Source organism: Calonectris borealis, chromosome 8 (assembly GCF_964195595.1).
Source record: "Calonectris borealis chromosome 8, bCalBor7.hap1.2, whole genome shotgun sequence".
NCBI lineage: Eukaryota > Metazoa > Chordata > Aves > Procellariiformes > Procellariidae > Calonectris > Calonectris borealis.
This window is the reverse complement of record NC_134319.1, coordinates 28,886,550-28,906,221: the sequence shown is the minus strand read 5'-3', so window position 1 is coordinate 28,906,221 and position 19,672 is coordinate 28,886,550. Positions and strand designations below refer to the sequence as shown.

Here is a 19,672-nt window from a genome sequence, read left to right as displayed (position 1 = left end):
GGTCTGCACCCTGTGGCGGGGCCGTTGGGAAAGGCTGGAGGGGCCCCGGCGTGGGGCTGCATGTCACTGCTCCTCTGTGTTTGCAGGGCTGTGGGGCTGGACACCTTCCCCCGGCTGGACCCCCCGCCCCCCGTCACTAAGAAGCGGACGCCACGCGCCCTGAAGACCCCACAGGACATGCTCATCGCACCGCAGCCGGCAGGGACCAGCCCAAGGAGCAGCATGGAGGAGCCCCCTGAACTGCCCACAGCCCACCCCAACCCCACAGAGGAGTGGCCGAGGACGAGGGACCCATCCCCTCCAGAATGCCCTGGGGTCCCCAGCATGACCAGCACCCCAGAGCTGAGCGGGGACCAGCCCACCACTGCCTTCCCCGTGCCTGACCTCATCCATAAGGGCAGCCTGGAGAGCCAGTGGCGAGCGGGCGAGAGGGCCACGGAGACCTCACCCCGCACAGAGAAGCCCTCCCGGAGACCAGGGCTGGAGTGTGAGCCATCGGGGAGCACAGGGCGGCCGGAGCCATGCAGCCTCAGCCGGGACGTGGAGGGGCCCCATCCCGACCTGCTGTCCTTCGAGTAGCGGCGGGGGAGCCATAATGGAGGCACCGTGGGGGCTGGCTCTCCCAAACACATCTCTCACTGCCACTTGTCGTTTTTGGGGTCATTATTTTGGAGAGAGGGGAGCCCCAGGGTGGCAGGAGCCATTGCTGTCCCAGCATGGAGTGTGGGGAGCCATGACACCCCATTTCTCCCCAAATTCCCAGGAGTGGCACAGCCTGTCCTGCCATGGCTTCTGCAGCCCCATCCCGGGCCTGTTCACCTATCATTGCAAAACTCCCGTCCTGCCAAAGTGCCACCATCCTGTCTGCAGCCAGGGGCCACGCTGAGCTGGGCACCGAGGGTGGGTTTGCTCAGCAGCCTGAGTCCTCGTGCATAGGTGCAGAAACGCCAGCCTGCCCCCAACCCTGTCAGCTGTGCTGGGGTGAGTGTCCCACAAGTGTCCCCACAGCTGGGCTGGCTGCCCCGTCCCTGAGCATGTCCCAGCTTATATCATGTGCTTGCTGGGATACCCCGTCCCGGTGTGCCAGCAGGTTCACCCAGCCCTAGTGCCCGGTGCCAGGGAGCCGGGATGGCAGACATCCCCAAGGCCTTCTCCAGGTGCCAACCCCTAGGAGTTAGTCCTCCCAGTGCCATCTCTCTTTGCAGCGGAGCCCCAGCCACAGGAGACCAGCTCGTGGCGCGGGCTCTGGCAGGGAGCAGGGCTGGATGCCTGGGGCCGCACGGCTCTGGTGGGGAGTCAAGCTCCCTGCGAGGCCCCCCTCCAGCTTCTGCTTGTTTCCTGGTCTCGCCCCAGCCACCATGGACTGGACTGACCTGCCCAGGCAGGCAGCCCACTCCACGTAGGCCAGTGCCACCGCTCTCCTTTATTTCTTGGGACAGTGACGTCTTTGCGAGACTGGGACATAAGAAGCCACGTGGTCCTCTGATACTGCTCTATGATTGTTTCCCCATGAATTACAGGAGAGGTTAGCCAGCCTGTGGACCCCTGGCCTGGCGCAAGGAAGCAGCTGTGAGATGGCACTTTGCTTAGAGCTTTTATGTACATCTCACCGCAAAGGTGGTTTTGAGAGGAAAAGCTCCAAAGACCAGTTTTGGGCTGGAGGAGACTAGGGGCTCATGGATGGGGCACCTCTGCTCGCAGCTTCTGGGCCAGACAGGGCAGTTGGGCTGAAGAAATGTCTTCCACCACATTGTGGTCCTGCTGAAGGAAGGAGGCCGCGGGCCTGAGAGATCCCTTTGCCCTGGGAGCAGCCACCGTGCCTCCTTGCCCGTCGGCATGGCTGGTGCCGGGGCTCTGCAGCGCTCGTCCCCTGGGAAGGCCCCCCTTGAGAGTGAAGGAGATGCCAGAGCCGAGCAGAGCCCGCGGCCAGCTGGCAGTCGGTGCTGAGGTATAACACACCCTGTGTATAATGTGATTATGCCGTGCACGGCCGATCCCACCCCACAAACAGAAATTTGTATGTGTATGCTGCCTAGACCTACACTGCATTGTATACGTTGATGGAAACGAGGGCACATAGCCCCTTTTTGAGGAACCAGCATCTTCCAACCCTGCTGATCACAAGGGAACCTCACTGCTGGTCCAGTCCCTCTATTTATGTTGTCTAGGGTGTGTGTGTAGTTTGGGACAAAAAATGCAGATTGCACAATAAATTTTTTTTTCTTTTTTACCCACTTACACGTAGCAGTCCCTTGTTGGGAGGGGACTGCCTGCACCAGCTTGGCATAGCCCTGAAGCCCCCCGATGAGGCCGGGGACCTGCTGGACGCTCCTGCATGGGGGCTGCAGAGCAGAGGAGTGAGGCAGCAGCCCCCTGCAGCTGAGGGGTGCCGGGGGGAGCCGCCCTCCAGTGCCAGGCTTGCCTGGGTGATCGCATAGGACAACTGGGTCTGCCGTGTTAAAGCCACGGGGTAAAGGGAAATATCCCCAAAAAGCGCTGCTGGAGGTCTGACACCTGCAAAGGGCACCCCTATCCTGGGAGCCAGGCCCAGTGGCACGGCCACGGGGAGCTGGGGGACGTTGGAGGAGTTTGGCGGTGACCGGGCTGAGGGGGTGACATGGCCGCCCTGCTGTGCTTGGCGCTGAGGGGACAGGACCCCCGGTTGGTGCCTGAGCTGAGGGGTTGGGCCCTGGTCAGCACCTGGGCGGAGGGGAGGGACACCCTGTCACTGCCCGGGCTGAGGGGATGGGACCTGGTCGGTGCCCGTGCTGAGGGGACGGGACCCCCCGTCAGTGCCCGTGCTGAGGGGACTGGACGCCGGGGGGGTGCCCAGGTTGAGGGGACAGGACCCGGTCGGTGCCCGTGCTGAGGGGACGGGACCCCGTGGGGGTGCCCAGGCTGAGGGGACAGGACCCGGTCGGTGCCCGTGCTGCGGGAACGGGACGCCGCCAGCTCCTGGACCGAGGGGACGGGAGCCCCGCGCGAAGCCCGCCCCGCCGCCGGCTCCGCCCCCCTCCGCGGGAGGGGAGGGGCCGCCGGGCGGTGCCGCCACCGCCCCGCCCCGTTTCCGGTGTCATGGCGGCCGGAGCGCAGCGGCGGCCGGTGCCGGGGCCGGTGCCGATCGCGCGGCGGCGGCGGGGCAGCGGCGGGGGGGCGATGTGAGGCGGCACGGCACCATGTCGGGGTGCGTGTGGGGCGCGGCGCCGCTGCTGGAGGCGCTGGGTCGGCTGTGGGAGGTGCAGGCGCCGCTGGGCAGCGGCTCCTCGGCCTCCGTCTACCGGGTGCGCTGCTGCGGGGACCCGCGGGCCCCTCCCGGCGCCGTCAAGGAGTTCGTGCCGCCCCCGCCGCGGCCCGGGCCCGCGCGCCGCCCCGGCGCCCGCCCGCCCGCCGCTGACTGCGCCGAGTACGGCTTCCGCAAGGAGCGCGCCGCGCTCGAGCACCTCCGCGGGCACCGCAACATCGGTAACGGCACCCCGGCACTCCCCCCCCGCCTCGTCCTCCAGCCTGGGCACCCCCCGATAGCCCCCCCCGCTCCCCGGACCCCCTTCCCGCAGGCACCCCCTGTCCCCGGGACTTCCCCCAAGACAGTTTCCCCCAGGGCAAACTGGTGTCTCCAAACCAGCGCCCCCCCCCACCCCACCCGACCAGGGAGGGGAACCCCCAACCCCCTTGGGAATATGGGTGCCCTCGGCCCCAAACTGACCCCCACAGGCGGGGCTAGGGGCCCCCAGAGCAATGTGCCCCTTGGATTGGCACCCCTGGGCAGGCAGGTTTGAGGGTCCCAAAGTAGCATCGCTGGGTTGAGTGCTTCCTGGTACCCCTTGGGGTGGGCTCCCCGGTGCCCCACCCCTTCCCTGGGCTGGGGGCCTGCCGGTCACCTCCCCGGGGTGGGCAGGAGCAGCAGGGGATACGCAGAGCAGGTCACCCCAGGCAGGGCACCCCTTTGGGCAAGCCTGCACGTCAGAGGCAGCTGCTGGAAGCCCCCAGGTTCTCCCGACGCTGATTTTTTGTCTGTGTGAAACGCTTTTTAATGCTGTAATATACCTGGACACACACGGGAAGAGATTGGCAGATGTCCCAAACAGAGTGGTGCTACCTCCATTTTACCCACTGGGATCTGCTCGTCCGTGTCCCAGAGGTTGTCCTGAGCAGAAGCCCCCGGCCCCGTTGCTTTAGCAGAGCCTGGCGGGGCGATGTGAGACCAGCCCAGCCCGTCCGCCGAAGCCCAGAGGGGTGACATGGCTGGTCTTCCCCTGCTGCTTCCCTCTGAAGTTTGGTTCTCCATCTCTCTGAACATCACACTTTGTAAAACAGATGAGCTGCCTCCTGCAGCTTTTGTGGTCTTCTGGGCAGTAGTGGAGAGCGGTGGAGCATGATGACCTTGTAATTGCTCGTTACCAATGTCTGTCAATGCGTCTCACCGTAGTGACGCTGTACGGGGTGTTCACCAACCACTACTCTGCAAATGGCCCATCTCGCTGTCTCCTGCTGGAGCTGCTGGACATCAGCGTGTCCGAGCTGCTGCTGCACTCCAGCAACCAGGGCTGCTCCATGTGGATGATCCAGCACTGTGCCCGAGACGTTCTCGAAGCCCTGGCATTCCTGCACCACAAAGGCTACGTGCACGCAGACCTCAAGCCACGCAACATCCTGTGGAGCGCAGAGGAGGAGTGCTTTAAGCTCATTGACTTTGGACTTAGCTTCAAAGAGGGGAATCAGGTTTGGAACGTGCTGCTCTCAAAGCAGTTGGCTCTGTGTTGAATTGTGTGGGTCTGTGACGCGTTTGGCTCGTGAGTGTAGGACTCAGAGTGACCTGATCAGAGTAGTAGCTGAGCTGGTGCTGAGGGTTTCCTGGAAAAGGCTAAAATGTTGTCTGGCCCCAGAAGCAGAAGCTCGTGTTCCCATTCTCCTTGCATGTCTCTGGTTTCTGTTGATGTCCTAGCCTTTGTGCTACACATGACCAAGAATTCCAAAGTTAATGACGCACTGAAAAAAGCGGTGTCTCAGCTTCCTGGAAAGTTTTGCTAGTTTTTATGTGGTCAGACGAGTGGGAGCACCCAGATCTGTAGAATTTCCTTTTATCATCCCTTATCGTATGTAGCAGTAATCCAGGCTTCACCATCAGCCTCCCCAGTCAATTGCATTATCTCTGGCAGTGTCCTTGTGCTTGTCTTTACATCCATCGCGTCTTCAGCAGCTTCCCTTTTTCAGTAAGTCTGGATGTTTCTTTCCCACGTCATCGTGTTGACGAAAGCCCATTCTCTGGCTGTGGGTAGGCAGTGTCCGTTCTTTACTGACGCGGACAGACCTCTGCCTGTTCTGCTCTGCTTTTCCCGTTTGCTGGGCTTTCACTCCCTCTTCCTGCTGTCGCTTTTTTGTATTGGTGATACTGGGTTTTGTAAGTTTGTTCTTGCCCTTTTTATTCTCTTCCATGGCCTCTGATGAAAGCAGAGAGCCTCAGGAGGTTCTGCTATTGGCTTGATAGAGCTTCCTTTCACCCCTCCCTCTCTCAGTAACGGCCTGTGAGGGGTATCAGTAAAGCTTTTTCGTCAGGTAGCCTCTTAGCAAATTTGCCTTTAATCACTGGGTGATGGGCAGTAAGTTAGTAAACGAGCTATGATTTTGCTGTGCAGACATTGCCCTGGTTTGTCCCTACTTCATGCACTCTACTCATTTAGAGGTTTTAAATTCATACACTTTTTTTACTGGTTTACCTGATATTGACGGTACAGCCCACTGATCTGTGAATATCAGAGGATTTTGTGGGAGACCTGTCTCTGAATTCTTTGGTACAGGAGCTGTTTTTAATGTTTGTGTTTCTTAACTCCTCCATGTTGCTCTTCGGTTCTCCCACATTCTTGGCTCAATGCTGGTTTGTGCTGCTAATCTATTGCTGTCTATCAGCAAAAAAACATTCCCCTGGTGTCCTGTGCAGATATTTTTTTTTAATTCAGGTCTGTGTTTTGCTGCTTGCTCTGTGAGTTGCCTCATAATAGTTGATCAGGTGTTTCATTTGCTTCTGTAGTTCCTTCCAATCTGCTTTCTTTGGGCTGAGTTTCCTTTGCCTGTTCTCAGCAATATGCTGGCTATACAGTGAACCTTCTGACCCTGCTTTGAATGTGCACTGGGTGTCAGCTTCCCCTCACCACCCCTGCCTTGGGCAGCAGCATACGTGCATGGTTTCCTTATCTGAGTTAAGACTATACCACTTTTATTTGTGACAACTCTGCCGAGCTTATCCTTGCATAACTTTTCCTGCTGTTACTGTTTAACAGAGAATGGCTGTACATAGAGCAAGGTCTCAGCCACTTACATCTCTGAAAATGCTTTAGATGGTAGGAGTGAAATTCCGTCTTGCAATTTTTGCTGGTGGCATTGACCACGGTGTTTTCTCTATCTCTAAACGTTGTTTGGTGAGGCTGCTAAACTGCTGCTTTTGCCATGCTAGAGGTTCTGCTCTTTGTTGATAGGAGGAGGGACGCTGAGGAGCAATTCGTGTATCAATTTTTTTTTAAGTTCATAAAACACTTTTGAGCTATGTTGCCTGAAAATGTCTTTTGTAAACTGTATTTTCAGTCAGAAAACCAGATAATTTTGGTTTGAATATATTCCCCTGGTAAGAATTCCCAGTCTTGTGCTTTTTCCAGGAAGTAGGCTTGCATATTCTTCTGTCACTCCTTGAGTCGCCTCAGTGTGTCTAAAACGAGCCCTCCCGTCTTAAAAAGACGCAGCGTGCAGTTTGTCTTTGGACGCTTACAAGACTTGGCTAGACAAAGCCCCAACTGACTGAGCAGGTATTGGCTGTGAGCAGGAGGCTGGACTGGAGACCTTCAGAGCAGCCCCACCAGCCAGCGCTTGTGTGATTCTATAATTTCCTGTTTTCTTTTAAGCAGGCAGCGCAGGGCCATTTTATTTTACTCTGCCAGCCATGGCAGCCGGGCAGGTATTGATTGCTGCAGCCCTTCTGGCTGCGGGGGGGAGAAGGAAGAGGTGCGTGGGAAGCGCCTTTGATAATTTCCTTATCTGAGCATTAGCTGGCTGCTTCATTCTTTTAACGTTTTCTTCCAGAGAATATCAGTACTTGAATAATGTCAGCTGTTACTGATCCTCACTGTTCAGACCGGGCTGTTTGTGCTCTCGTGCAGCCGTGGGAGCATGTTGTGGGTGTTCAACCCTTATCCTGAAACTTCTAGCGTCTTCTGCGCTTATGAGAGGTTAATGGGCCAGTCCGCAGTGACATCCAGCCTCTTCCTCCCAGCAGTGCTGTCTTTCAGAGAGATCAGATGTTAGTGGGATGCCAGCTGTTTTGCTGGGAGATGTTTTCTCTCCCAGACAGTCTTGGTTTTTTCCTCATCAACACAACAGCGTAGCGAGTTGAACTGCCTGCCTAACACGACTGGCTGCACAATGCTGTCTGTCAATTTAGCAATAGTATTTTGGTGACTCATTTGGAAGGGCCTCTGTGAACTGATTTAAGGATAGAGCGGAGAACCTGAATCTGGAAAATTAACTTTTTGTGTTTGTCTGATCTTCCGTAGGATGTGAAATATATTCAAACAGACGGGTATCGGGCTCCAGAGGCAGAACTGCAGAACTGCCTGGCACAGGCAGGGCTCCAGAGTGAGACGGAGTGTACCTCTGCTGTGGATCTGTGGAGTCTGGGAATCGTTTTACTGGAAATGTTCTCAGGAATGAAACTGAAACATACAGTCCAATCTCAGGAATGGAAGGTGAGTGAGAGCTGCTGTGGGTATTCTTGCTTGCGCCAAACGAGTTCTCCTGCTTCTTGTCTGTAACCTGGATTTGTGAGGTAGCACCTGACAGCTAGAGAGTGTTTCCAGGATGTTTCTCTAATCCTATTGCCTTGAGAATTAAGGTTCCAGAGCCTTAAAGACCCAGCTGCCCTGTGGGACTGGTGTGTCTGAATACTGCCTGTGCTCAGGTTACTGAAAGCTGAGGGCTCCAGGAGTCTGTGTTTGGAGCCTGTGTCTTGCCAAGATTTGGGAGATGAGTTGCACTGGCTGTAGCGTGTGGCACAGAAGGAAGAACGAAATGGAAGGCTGATGGCTGCCAGCTAGTTCAGCAGCACAATGACAGAGGAATTATTTGCTGGTTTAGTCTAACGTTAATTCTAATTTGGGGATCTTCTCGTAAGTCTATATCCTGAGCAAACAAGAGTTGTGTTGTGAGCTCTGTGTTGTGAGCCTGGAGCCTGACTCTGTCCTCTATGAAATAATTTTGTTTTGTGTTTCCCTTCCCAGTAAGAGTATCCTTTCAGCATCATAACTTCCACAGTAACAGCAAATTTGCCTGCGCATGGAAATTTCCAGCTTTTGCACAGCCAAATGGGAAAAACTTCATCTGACAAGGGCCTGCTGGTTTAATGTGTGAGGCTGGAGCACTGGGGATCTCTCACAAAACATGACAGTACCAGACCCCTCTGCATCCAGTCCAGAAAATGATGGGTTATCGCAAGCTTTGCACTGGTCTTTTCTTTCCTCCCCAAGCACTATTTCTTTTTCTTTCTAGACAAACAGTTCTGCCATCATTGATCGCATATTTGCCAGTGAAGGGGTGGTAAATTCAGCCATTCCAGCTTATCACCTCAGAGACCTTATCAAAAGGTATGTCGTCATATTTACTAACTGTTGCTTAAAGATGTGCTCTGTAAAGTCCCATGCCTTGCTCTTGGTAACTTAGAGCCCACACCTAACACTTTTTTTTTTCTTTTTTAAAAAATCTCACTGCCACTGTGCTAGTAACAAGTGCAAGCATTAGCAAAGACGCTTTAGCTCCTCTGATTTTGGCACAATTTGGAGTAAGCCCATAAAGAATATCAGTCATGATGTTCATCATTTGCTGTTTCAGTGCTTTGCACTTCCTGCCAGTGAAGTTACATTTGGAGAAAGCTGGAGACTTCACTGTTTTAGGGGAGTGTTGTCAGAAACGAGGAAGGGGGGCAGCTTCTCCACTGCTGTCAAGATTCAAATGCACTTGTGCAGCTCTCTACTGAGGCGTCTGCTGAGGGGATTGTTTTCGCTGTCCTGTGACTCTGCTCTGAGGCTACAGAGTGAATGAGGACACAACTTGGCAGAAATAGCATTGGGAGCCACTGTAAAGCCGAGCAGGGGATGTTCTCAGGCAAGCCCTGGGCTGTTAGCTGCTTTGAATCCCATTTGTAGAAAGGTGTGGGAGCTCCTCAGAGTGTGATCGCTTTCATGAGGCTGCATGTGTGCCTGAGGCGTGGGCTGAACGGCCTGGGGAGGTGGAGCTGGAACATTCCATGTTCCTTGTGAACCTGTAAGTGAGCAACTTCCATCGTTCGGTGCTGAGAGACATCGAGAAGGAAATCCTACTGTACCATGTACCCAAAATGCTTTCAGGGGATCCTTCTGGTGTGCTTCAGCTGTGAATTGGAAGATGTGCTTCTCACTCTTCTCTTTGTACCCTAAGCACCCCAAAGATAGGGTATGCCTCTGTACTGGCTTCCAGCTTGAGTTGAATTTGTTGATGCAAGAATGTCACGTGCAAGAGCATAAGGGTGTCTTCTCTTCCAGCATGCTCCATTGTGACCAAGGAAAGCGAGCCTCCGCTGAGAAGGCTTTATGCAGCCCATTCTTCAGCATTCCCTTTGGTAAGCTGCGCACGTCACCCCTGCTCGCGGCTTTCTCGGCATGTACTGGAAGCAGCACAGAGCGCAGTTAAATATTGTTGTTTCTGGTTCTGGCCTCGTTGTTCCTCTTTTGCTCTTTGCGGCGCTCGCCAGCCCTCTGCGGTACCACAGCAGGCAGGTCAGAGCGATGCCCGTGCTCTCAGTGCTGCCCTGCCCCTCGAGCCCTGCGGGCTGACGCTTTTCCCTGGTTGGACTCCCGGTAAATTCTGCCCAGATCAAACTGACCAAGAGTGTATTGGCAGCAGCATTCTGCTGAGAGGACAGGAATAACCAAGGTACTTACCTAATATCGTGACCGTTAAGGTGCTTTTGAAGGGTGCAGTGCTATTTATGGTGAGTGGATGGTTTTTCTTAGGCCAGGAGTTTCCCAGTTCAGAAGCCAGGGATGTGAGCAACTAGGGCAGTGGTTGGTGGTAGCATCCACTGCTGCCTCCTCTGCACAGGTCGAATAATCCCAGTGTGTTCTCGTGGTGCGAGCCTATTTTTGCAGTGACTGGCCTGCCTCTTCTGGTGCGTGTGTGGCAGGTCACAGACAGATGTCACTGTCGCTTTAACCTGGCACTTTCTCTTCAATTTAATACAATGGTGGTGTTTCCCCAGGACCCCCCCATGTGGGTTGCAGGCTGTCAGCAAAAGATGGGCTGAGACCACCCTGTTTAGACTCGTATCCCTCCCTGTTTTCTGTTCCAAAAGCAGCAGAGTAGCATTCTCCAGAGCTTGTCTGCTTTCAAGAACACCAGTGAAGAGCTTCGCATCCAGCTTTTCTGCAGCATAAATTAGTGCTTCAGGCATCCAGCTTCTGTCTGGGCTAGGATCTTCCCTTAAATCTCAGCCCTGCTTTTCTTAAGCTGCTTGGTTTATCTTGCAGTGAAGGTTAAGTATTGCCTCTTGAGGTCATGTCAAGATACTGGCGTTCCTGCGTATTAGGCAAAGGTAACAAACTTGTTCCTGTTTTCAGACTTCTCTTGCATCTCGGAAACTGGGACTGTTGTAATCAAAGCCACCTTCCATGGAAAAAGCTGAACCTTGCAGCCAGTATTGCTTTAGAGCAGAGGGAATAGTATATTGGCAGTGCTTTCTGGTCTAGTTTTAAACACACAGACCTCTAACTGTACCTAGGAAGGTGCTTCTGCGGTTAGTGCTACAAGTTTATACAACAGCTTCAATTTTTCTTAGTTGCTGCTTCTCTTCTTTGCCAAACTTGTACATAAGCTTGTCCGCACAAAGAAGCGTTTATTGTTGCTTTCCTGGGAAGTTAAAAAATGATGTGTCATTGCCTTTCACTTGGACAGGGTTGTTCTGTTTAGAGCAAAGACAGCTGAGAATGGCATTCCTTGTCATTTACAGCCAAGTCTTGACTTTCCAGTTCATCAACTTCTTTCCTGAGCTGCTTGCAGGCTGTAGCCCTCGGTGTTGTCAGTGTGGTTGGTATCACCTGGCATGTCGAAGAGGAGCAGAAGGGCTGGGCAGAAAGTACCTCCTAGGGCAGAAGGGGATTGCAAGAAATGCATTTGTCACTTGGTTACAGGAAGACCAGATAGCTCTGAGTCCTAGGGGTTGGTTTGTCTCCCTCTCTGAAAAAAGACACATGAAATGAAGGGCAGACTTACTTGAATAAAAAGGGGCAGTATATAAGACGGAGGCAACACTTAAATGTTCTCTCAGTCCCTGGTTCATCTGATGTTGTCTCTTGGTTGCCAACAATCCTGTGGAAGAATGATCCCAGAGGTTCGCTTGGAGCTGGAACACGCCTGGTTATCTGAATGCAGCACCTTTCTTCGAAGGGCTGTCTGGGCATCGCCTAGACTGATAAGGCCGTTCATCCTCTAAGCTTTTCATAAGGACTCTTCCATGTGAGACAGGAGGAGACTTATAGCGTGCGTGCTTGCCTATCATCTTCCTCTTGCACTATGAAATCAACATCTTCTCTCTGTGCCTGGCAGAGATGTCAGGTCCCTCATACGTATTGTGTGCTTGGAAAAGTATTTCCAAGGAAATAATAGCCTGCTATCTTTGCAAACATAGTCAGAAGGCTCAAACTGGAGAACTGGAGCCATTTCCTCCCTTCTCTATCCTCTCTCTCACTGTCAAGTGTGAGAACTGTGAGGTACTGCTATTGTGTTCGGCTACTGTAGCTGCCAATACAAATAAAAACATTAACACTCTCCAAGTGCTGCAAGTTGGGCTCCCAGATCTTAAATTCATGACTGCCTGCCAGTCCTTTTCAGGAACATGAAATCAAGCTTTTGTCGCTTGAGAAGTGACACTGTCCCTGCTGCTTTGAGTTTCTGAAGGACTGGGTGTGCTCTCGTATGTGACTCTCATAGTTTGGCGTTAGTTTGTCCACCTTGACTGTTTCCTTCCACAGCAGTACCCGTGCTACGCTGTTCCTGAAGCTGCCTGTTTTTAGAGCCAAGCGCCCCACTGCAGCGAGCTTTATTTCTGCTCCTGTAAAGCTGTTGACAGGGTCACTGCTTACCCACCTTGTGGCCACCCTCTTGTGGCCATGCCTTATTCCATAGCACTGCATTGTTTAAGTAACTAAGAGTTTGCCCCATTTCTGTTGCAAGATTGTATGGCGGTCTTCAAAACAGCACATTGCAGTTGGATTTTGAAGGGGGGAGGGTTTACGTGGTGTTTAGGGAAGAACTGAAAGATAACCTAGAGAGAGATGAGGCTTGTGCCTTGGTGTAGCTTAAGAATTGGAGTTAGAGAAGCTGGCCGGCCTGTTTTCAGCTTGTCTGGTAGCAGTAACAGGAGAGGCAGGTTGCAGAGTAGTTCTTTCATCTGCTTGCATCTCCATATGCACGGGGCAGTTTGCTCAACTAGCATAGCTCTTGAGGTCACATTAGTTTCTGAATCTAAGCTAAGTAGACATAACTCTAGTCTTAATTTCTGCTAGCTTTGTAATTTTAAAAGCAATTTCAGGTGCTGGCCTCAGTATAATTGCAGAGTGCACCGAACCCTTTGGAAGAGTCTCTCAGTGCACAGATGAAGATAAGTTAGCAAGAGGGAGAATACAAGCTGTAAATGCAGGTAGTAGCGGAGAGAAGCAAACCTGTACTGCAAAGAGCAGTAAGTGCTTGTCTATGATTGTGCATATTGAGTCAACTTCCTGTTTTCTTGCTCCTTTGAACTTTGATTTCTTTTCTTTACCCTAACTCTGTGGGTGTCAAACAGCTCCCCATATCGAAGATTTGGTGATGCTCCCCACACCTGTGCTGAGGCTGCTAAACGTTCTAAGCGATGCTTCTCTGCAGTGCGAAGAAGAATATGAAGGTTGGTGCAAGTCCTGCAAATCCCAAGCCTGTCGTCTTACAGGCTCTGTTTTGTTTGGCTTTGGGGATGCGGGAGCAAGCAGAAGAGCAATTAATAGGCGCAAGAACAGCAAACAAAGAGCTGCTCAGCTGAGATTTGGTACCAAGTGGGTCAACTGCACCAACAGAGAATAGACTAAAAGATCGAGATAGAAAGCAGAGCTTGTAGTGAGTTTTTGAAGGATCCCAGATTAAAAAAAAAAGTTTGTTCTGATTTTCTTCTTTGGTTAAATGCCCACAGACCTCATAATGTGTTTGTGGCTCTGAGCTTCTGCTGGACATGTGGAGGACTCTGGAGTCTAGTAGCAGAGATCCTCAAAAGTTTGCTAGTGAACTTATCCAAGATCTCGTTGGAGTTGTTAAACTGTAGCAAAAACTATACGTGGTAGGTGGCAAAGCATGTCAGTGGAATTTGCATTTCTGCTTGCTCTCAAATCCACATGAGTGGCAAAAGCTAGAGTGCTCTGGGGATATGAATTTAAAAGACTGGGTTCTGCTCACACAAAGAAGGATTTGTGGCAGCTACTCTAGTTCCCCTCCTCCAAGCGCTGTAACCAGTAAAAAAAAGCACTCACAAATCCCAAATGTTTTAGCTACTGGAAGGCCAGGCTTTGTGTGCAAGGAAAAGCACTGTCCATGTGCTCCAAGCCCTGCTGTCGGGGATTCACTGCCTGCAGGTCTGTGTTCCTGAGCCTCAGTTCAGACGCTTCATCTTGTTATGCGGCCATTAAGCAGTGTCAGCTTCTGCCATGGCACCTCTTGATTGTTTATGTTAAATTCGGAGGAAAAGACTGTCTGTTGACTGAATGTTCTTGATGTGTTCATCTGGCCTTCATTTGTTTCTTGGCTCATCCTAGTTTGCAAGGTGAAAGACAACCAGCTCTTTCCTTTCTCAGATATCCTGGAAGACATAAGGGAGGAGTGTCAGAAATACGGACCGGTGGTTTCCTTGCTGATTCCAAAGGAGAATCCTGGTAAAGGCCAAGTAAGTGAATGGAGGGAACAGGCTGCATATTCCCACGTACGCTCCATGCGTTGCAGGACTGCTGCTCAGCTCCTGGAAATCTCCTGGCTGATGACAGTGCTAAAAATAGATGGTTATCTTGAAGGACAGCACAGGTTCCTTTCTGGTTATGTAAGGCTGCACAACCAGGGAGGTCCACAGACAGCTTTATCAGGGGAGCCGGGATATGGGAGGGAAGGGGAGAAGCCAATGGGTGGGAGAGCAGGCGTTGAGGATGTAGAGCAGTATCATGCTTTCTCCCACCTCACCAAATATGCTGCCCTTAGAAATGAGGAGCAAGAGGTGAAATTCCAGGTCAGAGGTGCAGCTTCTTCCTTTTTAGCTCCACTGCTCTGGGCTCAACCAGGGATAGAGGGGAAAAATTTGTTCGGGCACTGTTTCCCTGGTTGCAGGGGTGGGAGGGGGCGGGTGGCATGCTACACTGGAAGTCCTATTTCTCCTCTCTCTTTTTCAGGTCTTTGTTGAATATGCAAATGCTGGTGATTCCAAAGCTGCCCAAAAAATGCTGACTGGAAAGATTTTTGATGGCAAGTTTGTTGTGGCTACGTTTTACCCACTGAGTGCCTATAAGAGAGGATATCTGTACCAAAACTTGCTGTAGGCAGTAGCAACAATCAGGAGAGTTGTCTTGCTCCTCTTCCTCACGTGTTTTACAGTTGAATGTACAAAAGAGCTTCCTAGCCCTGCTTTTGAGTCATCGGCGAAGGAGAGATGCGAAGGACTTAACTGGGCTTTGAAACCTTTACTGCTGCTTTGTGATGTGCAGAGGAGGCCAGGATGGCTTTCAGCGTGTGCTTGTGTGTGTGTTGTGCTTGCTCGTTTACATTGGGTGTGTGGCTTTGCCCCAGCGGGCGCTTGGGTAGCAGGAGTGGTGACTGTGGGAGCCTGGGAGGCTGAGCAGATCTTGGCAAGCGCTTCTAAATGATTTGAAATGAGACCATTTAAAGTCTTGGCCTTAGCACTTGACTTTGCTCTGGAGAGAGGATTTCTTTGATAAGCTTTCCTATAATGCATGTGCTCTTCTCCAGTGCGAAGGAGGAGGAGGAAGGCTTCCCTGCCTTTTGTTGATATCTATAAAGAACCAGAAGCACCATCCTCTCTAAACTAGACCAGGAAGACTTTTGAGTCTTCACATCACGTAGGGCAGAGAGAGGCAGTGAAATCAGATCTGCTGAGCCTACGGCGTTACCCTGTCGCCGTCTTGTGACCCGAGAAGAGCCGTCCGTCTGACCTGGCACAGATGGCATGCTGGGCTTAGGCAGCGTGGGTGACGCTGCCTGCAGTGAGGTGAACTTGCTTGTATGCCTGGGGTGGGCAGGGACTGATGGCGGATTCGTGTCGTCAGAGCAGTGCCAGCCTCAGTCCCAACACCACCTGTAAGCACTTTGTAGCCTGAGGTGATGTGAAAACCCTGTCGTGTGGAGTCATCTTTCTTAGCATATACCCTGTGCTGGCACTGATGCTCCCTAGCTCTGATGCCAAATCATCTGTGATATGTAAGCGTCTTTAGGTGATATTTTAGAAAAGGAGTGCTACAGCACACAGTATTCTTTGTGTCTCAGCAGGACTCCTGCCCTGCGAGTCTTATAAGGAATAACAAATATTTGTCTGCCGGGGGTCCGATGCTTGGCTTTTCTGTGTTGTGTGTTTTTGTTTTGCATTAACCCATTAGACGTGTAGATTAGAAGCACTGACACTTTTGGTCCTTCACAGGTTACACAAAGGGCCTGAGGCAATCTGAGATCCTGTGCGGAAAGGGCTCGCTCAGTCATCAGACTTGACTGGCCAGGAGAAGGTCTTTCCCAGTGTCAGGGACAACAGCCACATGCTTTTTGGGGAAAAAAACCAACGGGGCGAGCAGCATCACTGCTCCCTCCAGAGCAAGCTCTCTGCTCATGTGGCTGTAATGCATAGGCAGAAGCTCGTTCACGCAGTTGCTGGCGTGGGGTAGGTGGTGGCTGTTTCCCAGGGGTGTGCAAACCCGTGCACCCAGCGGAGCCTCTCCCTGCAGGGGTGGGCACTTTGCTCCTGGCAAAACAGCATGAAACAGCCCTACTTAGAGGGGGACCAGCGTATTCTGGCTTGCGGCCCTGGTACCAGTATTAGTGAGAAGGAGAGCCCTCGTGAATTCTTTTCTCCAGCTGAAATACTTGCGGGCAGCTGCCCGAACCGTCTCTGACCTTCCATGGAATAATACCTGAATTACCTTGCAGTTTACTTTTTGCATCTTGCTGATGCTGGACTTGCTGGAATCCTGCACTTAAAAGTTCCTCTTGGTTTTTGCTCTGTGCGTGCGTGTGCAGTGTGTCAGGAGATCTGACGTCTGTAGCATTTCACGAGTCCGAGTTCTTCTGTGTGCTGGTGTAGAGTCCTGTCTACTGTGGCCCTTCCTAAACTCCCCCAGAAAGGACCAATCTCTTTAATTCTTCTGTTGCCTTTGAGGTGGTAGGTTTTCCAGGAAAAAAAATAATCCCACAATGAGTTTTAAGGTATGATTTGCTGATCAGACTTTTTCTGGGAATGATGCTACTTTGGTGTACATAGGTGTAAAGCAGCTTCACATAGATGCAGTGTGTGATTCATTGCTTTTAATTTAACTGTCCTTGCAGTGAAGCACCTTTAGTGTCTGGGAGGAATTGGATGATTAACCGGTGAGGGTTTTTCCTGTGTGAAGAGCAGTGTTTAAAGTACTCTAAGCATTGGTAGGTATTGACTGACCTCCTCAGCTCTGAGTTGTTGCTGTCCCTGGCGGGCTGAGCCAGGGGTGAAAGCACTTTGGCCCAGAAATTCACGTGTTGAATGCCACCATGTCAGCAGCATTAAGCTGGCTGCCTGTGTGCCTGTCAGCTGGCAGAAGCAGACCCGAGAGCTCCTGGCCCGCTGAGTGCCAGCCCACATGGGGACGTGGGGAGCTCCCCTCGGTGCGGGGTGTGAGGACTGTCACCTACAGCGGTACCAGGACAGGGAGATGCCAGGGTGCAGGTGCAGAACTTAAATGCATTTAAGTTCTCACATGCGTTTGTCTAGGACTGAGCTGCTCTGTCATCTTTCAAGCGTATCTCTTTTTCAGTCAGAATTGTGCTTTGGATTTGCAACTAAAGATAAAGCGCTGTACCAGGATTACTCTTTAGAGAGGAGCTACAACCTGTTTCTGCAGCATGGTAGAGCTGTTCCACCAGAGTTTGGCTGGGGTTTTGTTCAGCTGCTTTAGTAGGGGCTAAATAAATCTTCAAGATGCAAACTCTTGCCACCAGATTTTCTCTCTGGATGCTCATTGACCAGGCTTGAGCACTGAGCTAGGCAAAAATCCCAAAGCTGCTTTTTTTTTATTTTCCTGCTGGCAAGAGTTGAAGATGCTGATCTCTGTCCTGTCACTGGATCCAGCCCCGGCTTCCCTCTGCAGGCTGTGGGCTACAGGGAGATTTAGAAACTCCTCAGAGCAGAAGCATTTTATCATTATCCCTCACCCTCTGCCTTCAAAGCCTTTTTCTATCAAGCTGAAGCTCACTCTGGTGTCTCAGCGAGCTGTTGGTGGCTTGGCATAAGCTTCAGCGCTGCTAAAACCTGTGAGTTTCTTAACTCTAGATTGTATCTGAAGTGTGCACGGTGATTCAATCCAAGGCATCTGTCGCGGTGTGTGCCTGGATGGGCCTGGCTTTCCTCATCTCCAAATTACTGCCTGCTTGAGTTGCAGAAGTGTTGAGCCTTTCCACTCAGATGCTCGCTGGGTTACTCGATCTGTGCTGCTGACACAGCTCCCTCCAAACAGCCCTCGGTGTGGCACTGACCTACGTAGTCCTAGCTAGGCGACAGCTAGATGTGAAAACCTGCAGGCTGCCTTTGAGGGAGAGATCCCCTTTGTGGGGGAAAGGGATGAAAGATGAAGCCTCTGCAGAGAGCCAGGGAAGGCTGGCGCTGCTCCGGTGGGATGCCAGGGCAGGCACCCTGCCCTCGTCCCCGGCGGTCCAAGAGCCTGCGTCCCCTTGGAGCATGTGTGTGTGAACGGGAAACACGTTGGTGCTCAGCTGTTCCTTGGTGGTATTTCGGTTTCGTAGCTGATCTGACACGAAATGTCACTGCCAGTCGAAGAATAGCTCTCCTTCCTCTGCCACCGATGTCTGTGTGGGAGCAATGAGGAAGAGAGAAAGTTCTTTACACTTCCACCTATTTATTATGTAAAGGAGGGTAATTAGTTTTTAAATCACTGGCCGAAGCACAAGTCAGTTCCGATCTCAGTCCTATTCCTGATTTTATTCTTGCTGGTCTCCAGCCTCCTAACAACAAAGCCTGAGCACCGCGTTGCACCCGGGTTCTCTTTCCAGAGCGTTCAGTACGCTTCCTCCCGCTGTGCCGGATCCTGTACCCACGTGCCTCCCTTCGGGTTAGGTGTCAACTGTTGTATCCCGTCACGCACCGTTGCTGAGCAGATGTGTGCTTGATACAGATGATTAATAAATGATGCTTCAGTACTACGCGGTTGTCCAGCATGCTTCTCTTGCGGGACCACCGGTGAAATGCCACATGGCTGAGCAAGTTCTCTGTCACCCTGCGCCAGGGCGCCTGTCCGAGGGGGACAGGGCTGTCACCCAGCCAGGGTAGCGCTGGCATCTTGCGCTTGGCACCTGCCGCTGTGGGGACTCGGTCACCCCTTGCTTAGCCCCACCAGCGTGGCTGAAAATCCCGGTGGGAGCGCCGGGGTGACCTTTGCCCGGCCGTGCCATGTCCCCTCACCGTCACTTGGGGCTGTGCCTCCTGCGGCAGCACCGCTTACTCACGCCGCGCACGGGCGCGTTCCACGCTCGCTCTGGCGTAACGGTTTCCGAAGTGATATCATCCGGAGGGAAAATCGCCTCCCGGCTGACGCGGGCCGCTCCCCCGGGAGATGCTGCGAGTTGCACAACTTTCTGCAGCGCTGGGCGTGCAGCCGGAGCCGGGGGGGGATGCGTGGGGCGAGGCGGCGGCGGGGTGAGCGGGTTTTTGGCTGCAGCGCGCACCGATGTTACCGCGCGCTCCTCTAATGACGGGGCAAGGGATCTCCGCAGCGGTGCGCGCTGGGGCGGACCCCGGCAAGGCTCCCGAGGCACGGCTGGCTGAGAGGGCTGCTCTCTGCGGGGGTCCTCCTTTGCAGAGACCTCGCCTGCCTTTTTTTGGGTGTTTTTGGGTCGATTTTGGGGTTTTTTCCCTGCGCGCCCCTCCCCACGTGCTGCAGGAGGGGAGACGGAGGCGAGCGGGGCTGCTGCCAGCCCGACCAGCGTGGAGACCGCTGCCCCGCGCCCCTGCCCGGGGCTCCCTGGAAGGCCCGCCCTTCCCCTGCCGGGGGGCAGTCGGCGGCCGCAGCTCCCACTTCACGCGTGGGCTCGGCGCGGGGAGAAACAGCTGGAAGGGGTGGGGCTGCTACGGGAAACGCCGCTACCCGCCCCGCCTGGAGGGGGACCGGGGCCGGCCCTTCCCGGGAGCGGGGCGGAGGCTGCACGGCCGCCGCTCTGGGGCCGGCCCCGCCTCTCCCCCTGGCGGGGCCGCGCGCTGACGTGGCGGGCGTTGCCATGGCAGCCACCGGGGCGCGCGCCTCCGCCGCCGCAGCGGCCGCTCCAATTGGCGGCGCCGCGGAGGGGGTGGGCTGCCGCGCGCCCCCCCCGGCGCCCATTGGGCGGGCGGCGG

The 19,672-nt window shown here is 53.4% G+C and overlaps 2 protein-coding genes across 3 annotated transcripts in view; both read left to right on the top strand.

The window, feature by feature from the left end:
• NOS1AP (nitric oxide synthase 1 adaptor protein) overlaps positions 1–2,234 on the top strand; it is a 46,570-nt gene extending 44,336 nt beyond the window's left edge. For both annotated transcript variants that reach the window (XM_075156611.1, XM_075156612.1), the window contains exon 12: positions 87–2,234. In XM_075156611.1, the coding sequence (XP_075012712.1) occupies positions 87–579 (493 nt within the window). In that variant the 3' untranslated portion in view covers positions 580–2,234. The remainder of the gene's footprint in view (positions 1–86) is intronic.
• An 828-nt stretch (positions 2,235–3,062) lies between these two features.
• Positions 3,063–18,486, top strand: UHMK1 (U2AF homology motif kinase 1). The gene is made up of 8 exons (XM_075156610.1): positions 3,063–3,462; positions 4,427–4,719; positions 7,539–7,730; positions 8,530–8,624; positions 9,558–9,634; positions 12,854–12,952; positions 13,887–13,975; positions 14,469–18,486. Exons 1-8 carry the CDS (start codon positions 3,177–3,179, stop codon positions 14,613–14,615), a joined length of 1,278 nt encoding a protein of 425 aa, XP_075012711.1. The 5' UTR covers positions 3,063–3,176; the 3' UTR covers positions 14,616–18,486.
• Positions 18,487–19,672: the final 1,186 nt, after the last annotated feature.